Source organism: Sapajus apella, unplaced genomic scaffold (assembly GCF_009761245.1).
Source record: "Sapajus apella isolate SASKATOON/1434 unplaced genomic scaffold, GSC_monkey_1.0 scaffold87, whole genome shotgun sequence".
NCBI lineage: Eukaryota > Metazoa > Chordata > Mammalia > Primates > Cebidae > Sapajus > Sapajus apella.
In genome coordinates, this window is record NW_022437027.1 from 4581868 (window position 1) to 4597975 (window position 16108).

A 16108-nucleotide genomic window follows, 5' to 3' on the forward strand; every position below is an offset into this window, starting at 1 on the left:
AAGAAAGAAAGAAAGAAAGAAAGAAAGAAAGAAAGAAAGAAAGAAAGGAAGGAAGGAAGGAAGGAAGGAAGGAAGGAAGGAAGGAAGGAAGGAAGGAAGGAAGGAAGGAAAGAAAGAAAGAAAGAGAAAGAGAAGGAAAAGAGAGGAAGGAAGGAAGGAAGGGGAAGGGAAGGAGGAAGGAAGGACGGAGAGGGAGGGAGGGAGGGAGGGAGGGAAGGAGGGAATAGAGAGGAGGGGAGGAGATGAGGAAAAGAAAAAGAAAAGAATAGCCTTTGAAGTTAAAAGCAAGACAGAGTCTGTCATCTTAGATTTCTCTCATTACTTATAATTCTGCAATGTTCAACATTATACTCAGGTGCATTTAGGCAAAATTCTTCATCTTAAAGATTTTAACAGTGTTGGCATATTCTTTTTTTTTTTTTTTTTTCTTAGACGCCGTGTCGCCCTTTTTACCCAGGCTGGAGTGCAATGGCGCGATCTCGGCTCACCGCAACCTCTGCCTCCTGGGTTCAGGCAATTCTCCTGCCTCAGCCTCCTGAGTAGCTGGGATTACAGGCACGCGCCACCATGCCCAGCTGATTTTTTGTAGTTTTAGTAGAGACAGGGTTTCACCATGTTGACCAGGATGGTCTCGATCTCTTGACCTCGTGATCCACCCGCCTCGGCCTCCCAAAGTGCTGGGATTACAGGCGTGAGCCACCGCGCCCGGCCAGTGTTGGCATATTCTAACCATTCAACATACTTCTTGAATGAATAAGTGAATAGCTTTAAATTTATGTATATTTAAAAACAATACTATTTAATGTGGTAACTCCCACCACAGGCTTGAGTTGTGGTCCCTGAGGAGTTGCTGTTTCCAACTTGCCTTTGTGTACCTGGTCAGACATTTCCTGAAAGGAGCAAGAATTTATTTTTTTTCATACAGTTATGTTTCTTATTAATAGGGCAGAAAGAATGTACAGCGTATACAGATAAGACCCAGCCTTTACCCCCTGCTTTCCCTTCCAACATTACCAGCTACTCTCTTTCTAGTCCTTCTTGCTCACTCTGCTTCAGCTGAGTGTCAGACCTTGCAGACACACTCTTGCTATGAGGGCTTTGGGCTTGCTGTTCCCTCCGACTGTGATGTTCCTTCCCTAGATATCTACTGGGCTCATGCCTCAGTTCCTTGGCTGTTCACTCAAAAATCATCTTCCCAGTGAGGCCTTCTCTGGTCTTGCCACCTAAAATTGTAACCTCTCCCTGACATTTTATATCGCCTTCCTGGTTTTAGTACTTAACACTTATCACTAACATGCTACACGTTTTGTTCTTCTTATTCATTTGGCTTCCCCCCACCACCGACTTTCAGGAATTAAGCCTTTTTTTTTTTTTTTCTTTTGAGATAGAGTCTCACTCTGTCGCCCAGGATGGAGTGCAGTGGTGCGATCTCTGCTCACCGTAACCTCCATCTCATGGGGTTCAAGCAATTCTCTTGCCTCCGCCTCTTGAGTAGCTAGGATTGCAGGTGCCTGCTGCCATGCCAAGCTAATTTTTTGTATTTTTAGTAGAGACGGGGTTTCACCATGCTGGCCAGGCTGGTCTCGAACTCCTGACATCAGGTGATCCACCTGCTCTGGCCTCCCAAAGTACTGGAATTACAGGCATGAGCCACTGCACCTAGCCAGGAATTAAGCTTCTTACGTCACAGATTTTTCTTTTGTTCACTGCTGTGCCCCATCATCCAGAATGGCTCTCATAATCACTCCGTGCACGGGTGAAGGTGGGTTTCCACTGCCCATAGTGTTGAGCATGTGGATTTTTTTTCCTTTTTTCCTTCTCTTTCCATTTCTCTTCTCTTTTGCTATCACATATATCACTGCAATGAATAACTTATCCCAAACTATTTTTCATCTGATTATCTCCCATAGTTAGTATCTTAGAGTAGAATTTATTTGGCTAAATGACATAAATGTCTAATTTTTTAAATTTTGGGATGATTTTGAGTTACAGAAAAATTGCAAAAATTGTCCATAGTTCTCATATTTCCTTCACCCAACCTCTACTAATTTTGACATCTTACATAACCATGGTTCATTTGTCAATACTAAGAAATTAACTTTGGTATAATACTATTAACTAAACTACAGACTTTATTTGAATTCACCAGTTTTTCCACTGAAATCAGTATTCTATTCCAGGATTCAATCTAGGATACCACTCTGCATTTAGGAATAATTAAAATCTTGGTTTTTAATTCTTAAATTTTAATAATTAAGATTAAAATTCTTAAATTTTAATAATTAAAATTTAATAATTCTTAAATTTTCTCCAGATAATGTGGTTCCAGTCTGTATTGCCAACAGAAATGTATGAATGCTTCTCCTTTATCAATACTTAGTATTTCCCTTTTTCAAAAATATCTGTAGAATTCAATGGTTAAAAATAATATCTCACTGTAGTAGTTCCATTATGATGAGTTTGAAAAATGTTTTATATTATTGGCTATTTGTAGTGTTAAAAAATTGTGGCCAGGCATGGTGGCTGATGCCTATAATCCCAGCACTTTGGCGGGTGGATCACTTGAGGCCAGAAGTTTGAGACCAGCCTGGCCAACAGGGCGAAACCCCACCTCTACTAAAAATACAAAAATTAGCTGAGGATGGTGGCACATGCCTGTAATCCCGGCAACTCGGGAGGCTGAGGCATGAGAATCACTTGAACCTGGTAGTTGCAGTGAACCGAGTACGAGCCACTGCACTCCAGCCTGGGTGACAGAGTCAGACTGTCTCAAAAACATTTAAAAAGCACTAAAGAAAAAAATTTGTATTTCAAAAGTTAACTCAAGATGGATTAAAGACTTAAATGTAAAACCCCAATCTATAAAACCCTAGAAGAAAACCTAGACAACACCATTCAGGATCTAGGCATGGGCAAAGATTTCATGATGAAGATTCCAAAAGCAATTGCAACAAAAGCAAAAATTGATAAATGGGATCTAATTAAACTAATGAGCTTCTGCACAGCAGAAGAAACTATCATCAACACAGTAAACAGTCTACAGAATGGGAGAAAAATTTTGCAAACTGTACATCCAACAAAGGTCTAATATCAAAAGTCTATAAGGAACTTAAACAAATTTACAAGAAAAAACAACCCCATTAAAAAGTGGGCAAAGGATATGAAGAGATACTTCTCAAAAGAAGGCATACATGTGGCCAACAAGAATATGAAAAAAAAAATCTCAATATCACTGATCTTTTGAGAAATGCAAATCCAAACCACAGTGAGAAACCATTTCACACCAGTCAAATTGGCTATCATGAAAATAAAAAAATAACAGGTGCTGGTGAGGTTGTGGAGAAAAAAGGAATGCTTATCCATTGTTGATGGGAGTGTAAATTAGTTGAACGATTGTGGAAGATAGAGTGGCGATTCCTCAAAGACCTAAATACAGAAATCCCTTTGGAGCCAGCGATCTATTACTGGGTATCTTCCCAAAGAAATATAAATCATTCTATTGTAAAGACACATGCAAACATATGTTCATTGCAGTACTATTCACAATAGCAAAAACATGGAATCATTCTAAATATTCATCAATGATAGACTGGGTAAAGAAAATGTGGTACATATACATCATGGAATACTATGCAGCCATAGGAAAGAATGAGATCATATCCTTCACGGGGATGTGAATAGAGCTAGAGGCCATTATCCTTAGCAAACATACAGGAACAGAAAATCAAATACCTCATGCTCTCAATTATAAGTAAGAGCAAAATGATGGGAACACATGAACGCATAGAGGGAACAACACCCACTGGGGCCTATTGCAGGATAGAGGGTGGGAGGAGGGAGAGGATCAGGCAAAATCACTCATGGGTACTAAGTTTAATACCTGGGTAATGAAATAATCTGTACAACAAACCCCTACTGAAGTGGCTACATTGTCTGGGGTATATACCCTGGGGTAGGTGGTCACACACCTGGAAAATGTTACACATGGACACACACGAGGAGTTTAGGAGTAGAGGTTTAACAGGCAGAAGAGAAAAGAGAAACAGCTTTCTCTATAGAGAGAGTGGGGTCCCAAGTGGAAAGGACCTGAAGAGAGCACCGAATTTTATAGTCAGGTTTGAATTGGCGGTGTCCGGTTTACATAGTGTTCACAGATTAGTTCCATTAGGTGTGATATTTACATAGCAGAGGATATTTACATAGCAGATTTTGCATAATCTTATTATGCAAATGGACTTTTCAATTGATCTGAGCCATCTTGTCTGCTTCTTACTGTACATGTGGCTGGCAGAAAAGGGAAGATGAAGCCCCCATCTTAAACATGTCTAACCCCTAGTTCCTACCAGCATTCACCTGTGCAGACTCCCAGTTTGCTTGTCTCTGTCTGCAGCTGGACTTTACAGGCTGCTCTTTGTTAGACAATGATTTGGGGCTGCTTTTCATTAAAGAGAAAAGCCTTACTGAGGACTTTCCTACCCTCACTATCTGCCTAGGTGATTTCTTAACTCCTGTATCACCATGACACAAGTTATTCCATGTAACAAATCTGCACACGTACGATCCTGAACTTAAAAGTTTAACAAAAAATTTTGTATCTTTTGCCTATTTTTAAAATTAGGATCTTCTACTACTGAATTATAGCACAGTTTAGTAGTAGAAATACTATGCTATAGTATATGAAAATTCTAAAGATACTATATATTATACTATATATGGATTTATAAGCACTGACTTATAAGCGCTTTATATATTATGGATGTAGACTTTTTGCCAAGACTGATACAAATTATTTTTTCATGATTCACCAGCTGTTTTTTGGAATAGAAGAGTTTTCTATTGTGATGTCATTAAGTATAGTGTTTTAGTTTTCTGATTCTATTACTTTATTTAAGAGTTGGGGTTTTCCTTTGTTTTTTAAACAGCCTTATTGAAGAACATCAACAGATAAAAATTGTACATATTTAAGGTATACAACTTGATGCTTTGATATATGTATGCATTGTGAAATGGCCTCCACAATCAAGCCAATTAACATATCTATCACCTCACAAAGTTACCGTTTTCTTTTATTACTATCATTTTTTTGTGGTAAAAGCATTTAAGATCTTCTTCAAAAATTTCAAGTAAAGAATATTGTTAACCATAGCCACCAGGCTGTACATTAGATCTGTAGAACATATTCATCCTGCATGATGAAACTGTTTATTCTTTGACCAACATTACCGTTTCCCCCTCCCGGCTGCCCCTGGCAACCACCATTCTTTATTATTCTATGAGTTCGACTATTTTAGATTTCACAAATCAGTGAGATCAAGCAGTATTTGTCTTTCTATGTCTGCTTTATTTCATTTAGCATATCCTCCAGGTTCATCCTTGTTGATGCAAATGGCAAAATTTCTTTTCTGAGGCTGAATAATATTCCATTTTGTGTGTGTGTGTGTGTGTGTGTGTGTGTGTGTGTACATATCATATTTTCTTTTATTCATTCATCCATCGGTGGATACTTACAATGTTTTCATATCTTGGCTATTGTGAATAATGCTGCAGTGAAAACAGAAGTACAGATAAATCTTCAAGGTCTTAATCCTGATTTCCATTTCTGTGGGTATATCCCAGAAGAGAGATTGCTAGATCAGATGGTAGTTCTATTTTTTAGTTTTTTGAGGAGTCGGTATACTGTTTTTGAAAATGGCTGTACCAATATACATTCTCATGAACACTGTACAAGAGTTCCCTTTCTCCTACATCTTTGTCAACATTTTTAACCTCTTGTCTTTTTGATAATAGTCATCGTAATAGGTATGAGGTAATGCTTCAGTGTTTTTGATCTGCATTTCCCTAATGATTAGTGATGATGAGCACCTTTACATATACTTGTTGGCCATTTGTATGTCTTCTTTTTAGAAATGCCTATTTAGGTACTTTGTCCGTTTTATAATTGGATTATTTGTTTCTGCTATTGACTTGTGTGAGTTCCTTATATATTTTGGATATTAATCCCTTATAAGATATAGTTTGCAAATATTTTCTCCCATTCCATAGGTTGCTTTTTCACTTTGGAATTTTTTTCTTTACTGTGTAGCAGCTTTTTAATTTGATGTGATTCCACTTGTCTATTTTTGCTTTTGTTGCCTGTGCTCTTGGTTTCTTATTCAAACGTATAGCCAAGACAAATGTCAAAAAGCTTTTTCTCTGTGCTTTCTTTTAGTAGTTTTACAGCTCTGAGTCCTATGTTTAAGTTATTAATCCATTTTGAGTTTATTTATTTATTTATTTTTATTGTACTTTAAGTTCTGGGGTACATGTGCTGATCTTGCAAGATTGTTGCATAGGTACACACATGGCATGGTGGTTTGCTGTCTCCATCCCCCCATCACCTAAATCAAGCATTTCTCCCAGTGTTATCACTCCTCAACCTCCCTGCCCCCTGCTGTCTCTCCCCTAACCCCCCACCCCCCAACAGACCCCAGTGTATGATGTACCCCTCCCTGTGTCCATGTGTTCTCATTGTTCATTGCCCACCTATGAGTAAGAACATGCAGTGTTTGGTTTTCTGAGCTTGTTTTTGTATATGGTATAAGATAAGGGTCTAATTTTATTCTTTTGCCTGTGAATATCCAGTTTTCTCAACGTTAGTTATTGAAGAGATTATCCTTTCACCATTGTGTGCTCTTGGCACTCTTGTGAAGATTAATTGACTGTAAATGCCTGGAGTTATTTCTGGGCTCTCTATTCTGTTCCATTAATCTATATGTCTGTTTTTATGCCAGTACCATCTCATTTAAATTATTGTAGCTTTGAAATATCTTTTGAAATCAGGAAGTGTGATGTCTCCAGCTTTATTGTTCTTTGTCAAGATTGCTTTCACTGTGGGCAACATGGCAAAACTGCATCTCTGCATACACACACAAAAAAAGACAAAAATTAGACAGTTGTGGTAATGTGCATCTGTAGTCTCAGCTATTCAGGGGGGTGTGGCAGAAGGATCACTTGAGCCTCAAGGGTCAAGGCTGGAGTGAGCCATGATTGCACCACTGCACTCCAATCTGTTGACAGAGCAAGACCCTGTCTTAAAAAAAAAAAAAAAAAAAAGCCCAAACAAACAAGATTGTTTGGCTATTTAAGCTTCATATGAATTTTAAAATTATTTTCTCAATATGTGTGTAGGGAGTGCCATTTGAAATTTGTTACGGATTGCCTTGAATCTGTGGCTCATTTTGGGTAGTATAGACAGTTTCATTATATTCCTCTAATTCACAAACATGGGATGTCCTTCCATATATCTAATCATCTTTAATTTCCTTCATCAGTATTTTATAATTTTGCATGTACAAGTCTTTCTCCTCTTTAAGTTTATTCCTATGTATTTTATTATTTTTGTTGCTATCATAAAGGGGAGTGTTTGCTTATTTCCTTTTTGGATAATTTATTGTTAGTGTATAAAAACACTGCTGAATTTTGTATGTTGATTTTGTACCCTGCAGCTTTATTGAATTTGTTAATTAGTTCTAGCAGATATTTATTGGGTCTTTAGAGTTTTCTACATGTGTAAATAATTTTTTTTTTTTTTTTTTGAGACAGGTCTCTTCTGTCACCCAGGCTGGAGTGCAGTGGCACAATCTCCGCTCACTGCAACCTCTGCCTCCTGGTTTCAAGCAATTATCTTGCCTCAGCCTCCCTAGTGGCTGGGATTACAGGCACCCGCCACCATGCCTGGCTAGTTTTTGTATTTTTAGTAGAGACAGGTTTCAGCATGTTGGCCAGGCTGGTTTCGAACTCCTGACCTCAAGTGATCCACCCTCCTTGGCCTCCCAAAGTGCTGGAATTACAGGCATGAGTCACTGTGCCTGGCCATGTGTAAATAATCTTGTCATTTGCAGAGATAATTTTACTCCTTTTTCTTCAACTTGGATGCCTTTTCTTTCTTTCTTCTGTCTAGTTGTTTTGGTTAGGCTTTCCAGTATTATGTTGATAATAGTGGTAAGAGTGGGCATCCCTTCCTTGTATCAGATCTTAAAGGAAAAGCTGTCAGTTTTTCTCCATTGACTATTATAAAAGTTAGCTGTTACCTTTACATATATGGCTTTTACTGTGTTGAGGTATGTTCTTTCTATACCTGTATTGTTGAAAGTTTTTTGTTTTTTTTTAATCATGAAAGGATGTCAAATTGTGTCAAATGCTTTTTCTGTTATCTATTAAGACGATCATGTGGTTTTTACCTGCCATTCTGTTAATGTACTATATATGGCATTAATTGATTTGCATATGCTGAACCATTCTTTCATTCCAGAGATAAATCCCACCTGTTCATGGTGTTTGATCTTTTTAATATGCTGTTGAATTTGGTTTGCTGGTATTACATTGAGGATTTTCATGGCTATGTTCATCAGTGGTATTGGCCTATGGTTTTCTTTTCTTGTGGTATTTTTGTCTGGCTTTCATATTAGGGTGATGCTGAGCTCTAAAGTGAGTATGAAAGTGTTCCCTATTCTTCTGTTTTTTAAAGAGTCTAAGAGGGATTGGTATTAGTTCTTCTTGTAATGTTTATTAGAAAAAGCCATGGTCCTGGGCTTTTCTTTGTTAGGAGGTATTCGATTACTGATTCAATGTTATTTTCTTTCAGATTTTTATTTCTTCTTGATTTAGTTTGGGTAGGTTGTATGCTTACTAGGGATTTTCTATTTCTTCTAGATTATCCAATTTGTTGGTATATAATTGTTTGTAAATTGTCCCTTATAACCTTTTAATTTCTGAGTCATCCATTGTAATGTCGTCTTCCTTATTTGTGTTTTTTTCTTAGTTTAGCAGAGGATTTGTTGATTTTATCTTTCCAAAAAATCAACTCGTGGTTTTTAAAATTTTTTTCTATTGTGTTTCTATTTGCTATTTATTTCTTCTCTAATCTTTACTATTTCCTTTTCTCTGCCAACTTTGAGCTTAGTTTGGTTTGTTCCCCCTAGTCTTTTAAGGTATACATTCAGTCTGTTTTATTTGAGATCTTTCTCCTTTAATGTATCCATTTATCACTATAAATCTGTCTTGTAACATAGCTTTTACTGCATCCCATACATAATAGTATGTTGTATTTAGATTTTTATTTGTCCCAAGATATTTCTTGAATTTCCCTTTGATTTCTTCTTTGACACAAGCTTTATTAGAGTGTTGTTTTCCCATATTTGTAATTTTTTTCATTTTCTTACTGTTCTTGATTTCTAGTTTCATTCCATTGTGGTTAGAAAAGATATTTGGTATGATTTCCGTATTTTTTACATTTGTTAATACTTGTTTTGTTACTTAATATATGATCTATCCTGGAGAATGTTTTGTGTGCACTTGAGAAGAATGTATATTCTTCTGTTGGATGAAAAGTTATATATTTGTCTTTTAGGTCCATGTTGTCCATAGTGTTGTTCAAGCTGTTTGCTTTTTTTTTTTTAATTGATTTTCTGCCCAGATGTCCTATCCATTATTGAAAGCAGGGTGTCGAAGTCTCCTGCTGTTATTGTATTACTGCATTTCTCTCTTTAGATAGATCAATATTTGCTTATCTATGTACTCTGATGTTGGGTGTGTATGTATTTATAATTGAGTCTTCTTGTTCAGTTGGCCCTTTTATCATTATATAATGATCATTTTGTCTCTAGTTGCAGTTTTTTACCTATAGTCTATTTTGTCTGGCATCAGTATAGCCATCCTTGCTCTCTTTTGGTTAAAATATGCATGGAATATCTTTTTCTATTGCTTTACTTTCAGCCTATGTGTGTCTTTAAATCTGAAGTGAGTCTCTTATAGACAACATACAGTTGGATCTTGTTTTTAAATCCATTCAGTTATTCTATGTCTTTTGATTGCGGAGGTTAGTCTATTTGCATTTAAAGTAATTATCAATAGGTAAAGGTTTACTTATTGCCAGTTTGGTAATTGTTTCTGGTCTGTTTTGTTGCTCTGTATTCATTTCTCCTCTCTTTCTGTCTTCCCTTGTGATTTGATTATGTCTTGGGCTTGCATAAAGCATCTTATAGTTAAAACTATCTATTTCAAGCTGATTCTAACTTCAATCTCATACAAAAATGCTATTCCCTCCAACCTTTGTGTTCTTGAAGTCAATGTTTAATTCTCTTTATAGTGTGTATCCATTAACAATTTTTCATGGTTATAATTATTCTTAATATTTTTGTCTTTTAGCTTTTATATTAGGGTAAAAAGTAATTTATATACTACTATAATGTTACATTATTCTATATTTGATTGTATATTTACTTTTACCAGTGAGATTTATACTTTCATGTTGCCATTTAACATATTTTCATTTCAATTTGAAGAATTTCCTTAAGCATTTCTTATAAGGTAGGTCTAGCAGTAACAGATTCCCTCAGTTTCATTTGTCTGGGAATGACATTCTCTTTCCTTTATCTTTGAAGGCTATTTTTGCCAAATACAATATTCTTGTTTGGTAGTTTTTTTCTTTTAGAATTTTGAATACATCATCCTATTCTATCCTTGGCTGCAAAAAGATTCTGCTGAGCAATCCACTGAGAGTCTTATGGATAATTAGCCTTATCCCTTAACAAAAACTGATGATTTGATCCTTATACAAAGGGAAGAACTGATAAGAATATGAGATATCTTAGGCAGGCATGGTAGCATGTGCCTGTTGTCCTAGCTGCTTAGGAGACTGAGGTGGGAGGATCACTTGAGCCTAACAGTGACCTGTGATCATGCCACTGCACCCTAGCCTGGGCAACAGAGCGAGACCCTGTCTCAAAAAAAAAATAAAAGTATATAAAAGAATATAATTTCAATCATTATAATAGCTTAATAAAAGTAACCACTTAGCTAATAAAACCAAATTATTTTTTAATGAACAAATACCCTACTTAAATGAATTTGATTTCTAAAAACAATGCAGCAAAACTGAAGTAGATTTGAGGGAGCCACATTATTCAGTGTTCTCCTTTTTTTGCTACTGTTATTTTACTAAAACTCATACTCTGGTGGCATAGCCACAGTCACTGAAGCAGCAGATGGAAAACAGCGACAGTTTTGCCTGTATTATCACCTCTCTAGCCTACAGGGTCAAACAATCACCTTCCATCAAACTCACTTAATTCTTCATTTGTCTAACATATTTACTGATGCCTGCTCTGTGTAAGGCATCCACTCTGGTATGGTATCAGATAGATAGAGTCAGTCCCTGACATCCTCGTGGGGTGGCGATGACAGAGATGATAGAAACAGAGGGTTTAAATAAACAAGGTAGCTGCAGTTAGGGATGAAGGCTCTGGAGGAAATAAACTGGGCTATAAGATTAGGGAGTTCCCAGGAAAGGCCGCTTTAGATGCCTGAGGAGATGCTGTCTGAGCGGTGACTTCAGGAGGAAGAGTAGACTGTGGAAAAATCTGATAGTGTGTCCCTCCATAGGCAAAATAAATAGGGTTCAGGTATGAAAAAGCTCTTTTTCCTAAGCTGGGAAGTGTAAGTGGGACCAGCACTCAATACTTGGCCACAGTAGGCTCACATGGGCCCATCTCCTCTCAATTATGCTGGGTTTCTACATGGAATATAAGACACCTGGGCTGTGATGTAGTTCTCTAAGGAACTTCAGTCCAAGGGGAAATTTTGAAAGAATTACCCTTGTTTCTAAGGACTGTGCTTACATTCTATTGTGGACATATGTCTTTGGAGGCCTATTCTCTTTTTTTCGTCAACTTGACATCTGATAAAACAAAATTTTGTGTAGCAATTAAAACAAGAAAACAGACATGACACTTTCTCAGTTAAAATAGTTTAATAAAAGCATCAAAACTGTTCTAAAGATGAGAACCAAAAATGAGATATCAGGCAGACTTATAAAACAAAGTACAGTTATTTTTTCATTTCACATAAACTATGATGTGCAAAATTGTAAATGCCAATATGTCTGAGAAAAGCATTAACAATCCTTTTAGCAATTTACATATGAAGATGTTTTTTAAAGTGTCACAGCTTAAGGCATTATATTTTAAAGTTTAATAAACATCTAATTTCAACATCTCACAAAGAACAGACTTCTTAAGTAAACTCTAAACTCTTTGGTTAGGAATATGAAAATGCATGTATAATTTAAGGAGTAATACATTTGTTAATGCTTAGTTATTAGTGCAATTCAAAAACATATGAATTCCATATCAAGAACAAACTGTCCTGCTTAAGGTACAGTGTAATCCACGCTGTATCATCTCATCTAAAAGTCTATACAGCAGCTACCCATCCACTCAGTTCCTTGCAGTTAGTCTATTAGCTTTTCTTTTGCAAAAGGCAAAATTCCCAAGACACCTAAAGATTAGTCTGTATTTCATTTATCTATGTTGAAGGTGTTTAATAATATTTCTAAAAGGACAAGAGCAGTATGGTAGATAATGTAAACAATGTAGAGTCAAAAATCATCAATACTTTTATTGATAATCATTTTAAAATAATATTTTTTTCTTCTTCCTCTGATGTTTTGATTAAGCTGATATTATTTTCATTTTTTGAGCTTGCAAAAATCTGCCTAGGAATGTGCCAAATGAAAGGAAAAATCTAGCCTCATGTTCACAATTGCCCTGGAATGCCATTCACAGACTAAGATCTAACTACACACAGTGTGGCTAACGGCAGATGAAGTAAGAGGTTAGGGAGATCTGGTGTCTCCATTTATCTGGAAAATGGAGAAAAGAGGGTGATCAGTCACAGGAGTCTGGTCAAATAGAAGCGTTTAAGTTCAGGGTTTCATCTTACGTTTAATTCTTAAAGTAACAACCACTGTGGATCTTTTCTCAGTCTCTTCTCTATCAATCAGTAGGAACAGCAGTAGCTGCTTCTCTCCTTTAGGAAAGTGAATGAGAGGCCCCTGGATGTGGCCTAGTCTCCAGGTGCTGGGAGCTTACATTTGTTATACAAAAACAGCTAAGGCATCATTCCAAGTTTGTTTAAAATGGTTGTTTTAAATGATAAACACAAAAGTCCAGTTATTTTTTAAAAACTGGGTTTAGTGGACATTAACAAATAACATGCACTGACTTTTTATCACCTTTAAGCAAAAACTAAAATCTTGAACAAAAAGATAATAACAAAAATACAACCTGTAATAATTCAAATAAGGTAGGATTTTTATCTTAAGTACACTTCTTAAAAGTCATTCACAAGATGACTGGGCATCCACCGAGACCAAGGCACTGTAAGGGAGTCAAACAGCACATCTTCACCTCAAGGAGCTCAGCATGGGATGAAGATGGACATATACAACTCCAGCATGAGGCCAAGGGGGTAGTCTGCTATGGGATCAAGTGGTGGCAGAGTTGAGAAGTGGTTCTGAAAGCATTCTTTCGTCACAGAGACCAGTAGGTTTGAAATGCAGTCATATAACTTTTTAACTTTTTGCCTTACCTTCTCTAAGCCTCTGTGTCATCAGCTACAGAATGCCACCCTCTTAGCAGAATTTCTGTAAGAATTACAGAAACATACAAGTAAAGCATTAAGTGGAGAGCCAGCATAAGGAAAGGTTCAGGAATATGGTTGCTCATATTACTGCTATGCTCACTTCTGTACATGGAGCACTGTGGGAGAATAAAAGAAAGGGGTGGTCATTCTTTGGAGCATGTTCTCGTCGGGGGAAATCCTGGCATCCTGAGCAGGACAATTCTTCACTGTGTAGGGCTACCTTGACATTTAGCATCAGGTCCCATGGCAGCAGAAGGCCAGTAGCACCCCCTTCATTACGATAACCAAGAAACACACCCACACATTTCCAAACACCCTTTGAAGAGGTTACCACCTCTGCTGAAAACTGCTCTTCCAGAGGGGCCTTCTACATTTAGAAACAATTTAAGTTTTCTTAAGAAAAACAATAAGAATGTCTTCATGTCTTTGAGAGTATATTCAAGGATCAGATACATTGGGCCTGGTGGCAGGGAGGCTAGGACAGGAATGTTCAGTATAGTTTGGAAAGTAGAATCCTTTCCTGATGAGTCCCAGTATCAAAATCCCCAAGCTCACCATTCAGGCCTTAAGTCAAAAGGTAGAGCTGCATCTTTGCAAATAACTCAGCAGAAAGGAATTCTGCCATCAAGCCACTTATTTAGCAAGGCTCACTTCCTGTAGTTGAAGTAGAAGGTAGACAGATAAATTTAGACAATAATCCTACAAGGGATTTTTAAAAATCATAATTTCTTTTTTCCTCAATATACACAACAGGGTCCACTTCATCCCATATCTACAAAAAGTAAAAACTAAAATCATAAAAAGATTATAAGAGAACAAGTCCAAAGAAGCTGGCATAGAATCTGTGCTGAGAAAAGTTCTCCCCCAGTATAACCTAAATCCACACTCATCTCTGACAAAGCATTCCAGGCTGAACACCACTTTCATGTTGTCACAGGTCTTTAAGAGCCAGCAGGTAGATCTTCTTCTCCTGAATTTCTTCTCCAGAACTAGACAGCATTTTAGAGACATCAGAAAAGATGTAAGGCATTTCACCATCATTAGTGCTGAGAGGTAGAGAGAAGCCAATTTTTATTACTCTCATTTTACATATGGGATGTCTGAGGCACTGAGAAATGAGAAATTGGCCCATCAGTGGAAGCCACTGCAAATAAAATCCGATCTCCTGTTTCCTAGGTACTTTGATTTCTATCCCCCAAATCACAGACCTGCATTACTAAAATGGCTCAAGTATCCTGCTCATGAATCCTCCAAGATGAAAGCTCCCAGTGTGCTCTACTGTCCTTCCGATCTCTCCAATCTGAGCATAATTTGGATCTACTGAGTTGCTGGATTCACTGTCTCTTGCAGTAGGAAGAATCTGCTTAGAAGGATATGTATTTATATATCTTTTTACCATCTCTTCTTGGAGATGCTCTTCATCTCCTTGAAATGGTTATATTAAATGGATGTGGGGCTAAAGTTAGACCGAATCTTCCAGTCAGGAGGGGCTTCTTAGAATCCTTAGGTAAAGCAAATGCGAAACTCTGCATTAGGCTCACAAACATCAGGAATAATTCCATCTTTGCCAGTTGTTCTCCCATACACACCCGCTTCCCTAAAAATGAGATCAGAAAAAAATTAAGGATTATAATACCATCCCTTCTCCTATTTCAAAAAGTACAAATTTATATGAAATATCTAAATCGAGTATTTTAAATGCAGATAGTTTTTAAATCAAATTGCCATATATACCACATAGCTTCCTACAACATATGCTGATCAGAATTTTTACATTTAAATTATTTAAATTATTGATCCCTTCTTTTATATTAGGTTGCCAAGAAAGAAACATTTTTTAAACAACATGAAATAATAAAATACTATTTTAGTTCTACTTATTTTAAAAATTATGCAATTTTAAAGAAGTATAACTGACCTATCCCAAAAGGAATAAAGGTTTCTTTTTTAATTAGTTGTCCTTGGTCATCCAGAAATCGATTAGGGTAGAAATCCTCTGGTTTCTCCCAAATGGCTGGGTCTCTGTGTACTGACCACAGGTTGGGTAAGATTAATGTGCCTTTAGGAATGGTATACCCTTGGAGCACTAAAACAAAAGAAAACATATGGGTGTTATTCAGTAAGCTTTTACTTGTAGTTTTCCCTAAACATCATTTTCTGGAAAAAAAAAAAAAAAAAGTAGTTATATACCTAGCCCCTTAATTGGCTGAGACCAAACTGTGAGGTACTTGAGGGCAGGAATAAGATCTTATCAACTGGCATCCTTCTCCTCACACCATCCCAGGACTCACCTGAGACAGGGAGCAGGCAGTGCTCAAATGAATGTTGAGTTAATAAATTAAATAAAACCATAAAAACATTACAGTAAAGAGAAAACACTAAGATAGAAACAGCAGGGCATTCCAAGTAAACTTTCCCTAAAAATTAAAATTCCTAATATGTATAAAACTTAGTTTATAGGGTCACTGATGTCCATACAACAATGTGATGAGGACGTAAACTAAGATAAAGAGATGTGGCCGGGCGCGGTGGCTCAAGCCTGTAATCCCAGCACTTTGGGAGGCCGAGGCGGGTGGATCATAAGGTCAAGAGATCGAGACCATCCTGGTCAACATGGTGAAACCCCGTCTCTACTAAAAATACAAAA

General features: G+C 36.9%; 1 protein-coding gene across 4 annotated transcripts in view; it reads right to left on the reverse strand.

Annotated features, from left to right (window-relative positions):
• Nucleotides 1-11769: 11769 nt before the first annotated feature.
• Nucleotides 11770-16108, reverse strand: part of LOC116534436 (cytochrome P450 2U1) — a 22412-nt gene continuing 18073 nt past the window's right edge. Inside the window, exons 4-7 of one of the 4 annotated variants that reach the window (XR_004261715.1) lie at nt 15380-15547; nt 14858-15058; nt 13408-13462; nt 11770-13295 (exon numbers count right to left, since the gene is read on the reverse strand). Coding sequence is in view for 2 of the 4 variants with exons in the window: in XM_032254829.1 (XP_032110720.1) it covers nt 14880-15058; nt 15380-15547 (347 nt within the window). In the remaining 2 variants the exon portion in view is untranslated. Of the gene's footprint in view, nt 15059-15379; nt 15548-16108 lie in introns of all 4 variants that reach the window. The other 3 variants (XR_004261714.1, XM_032254829.1, XM_032254828.1) reach the window with 3 other exon arrangements.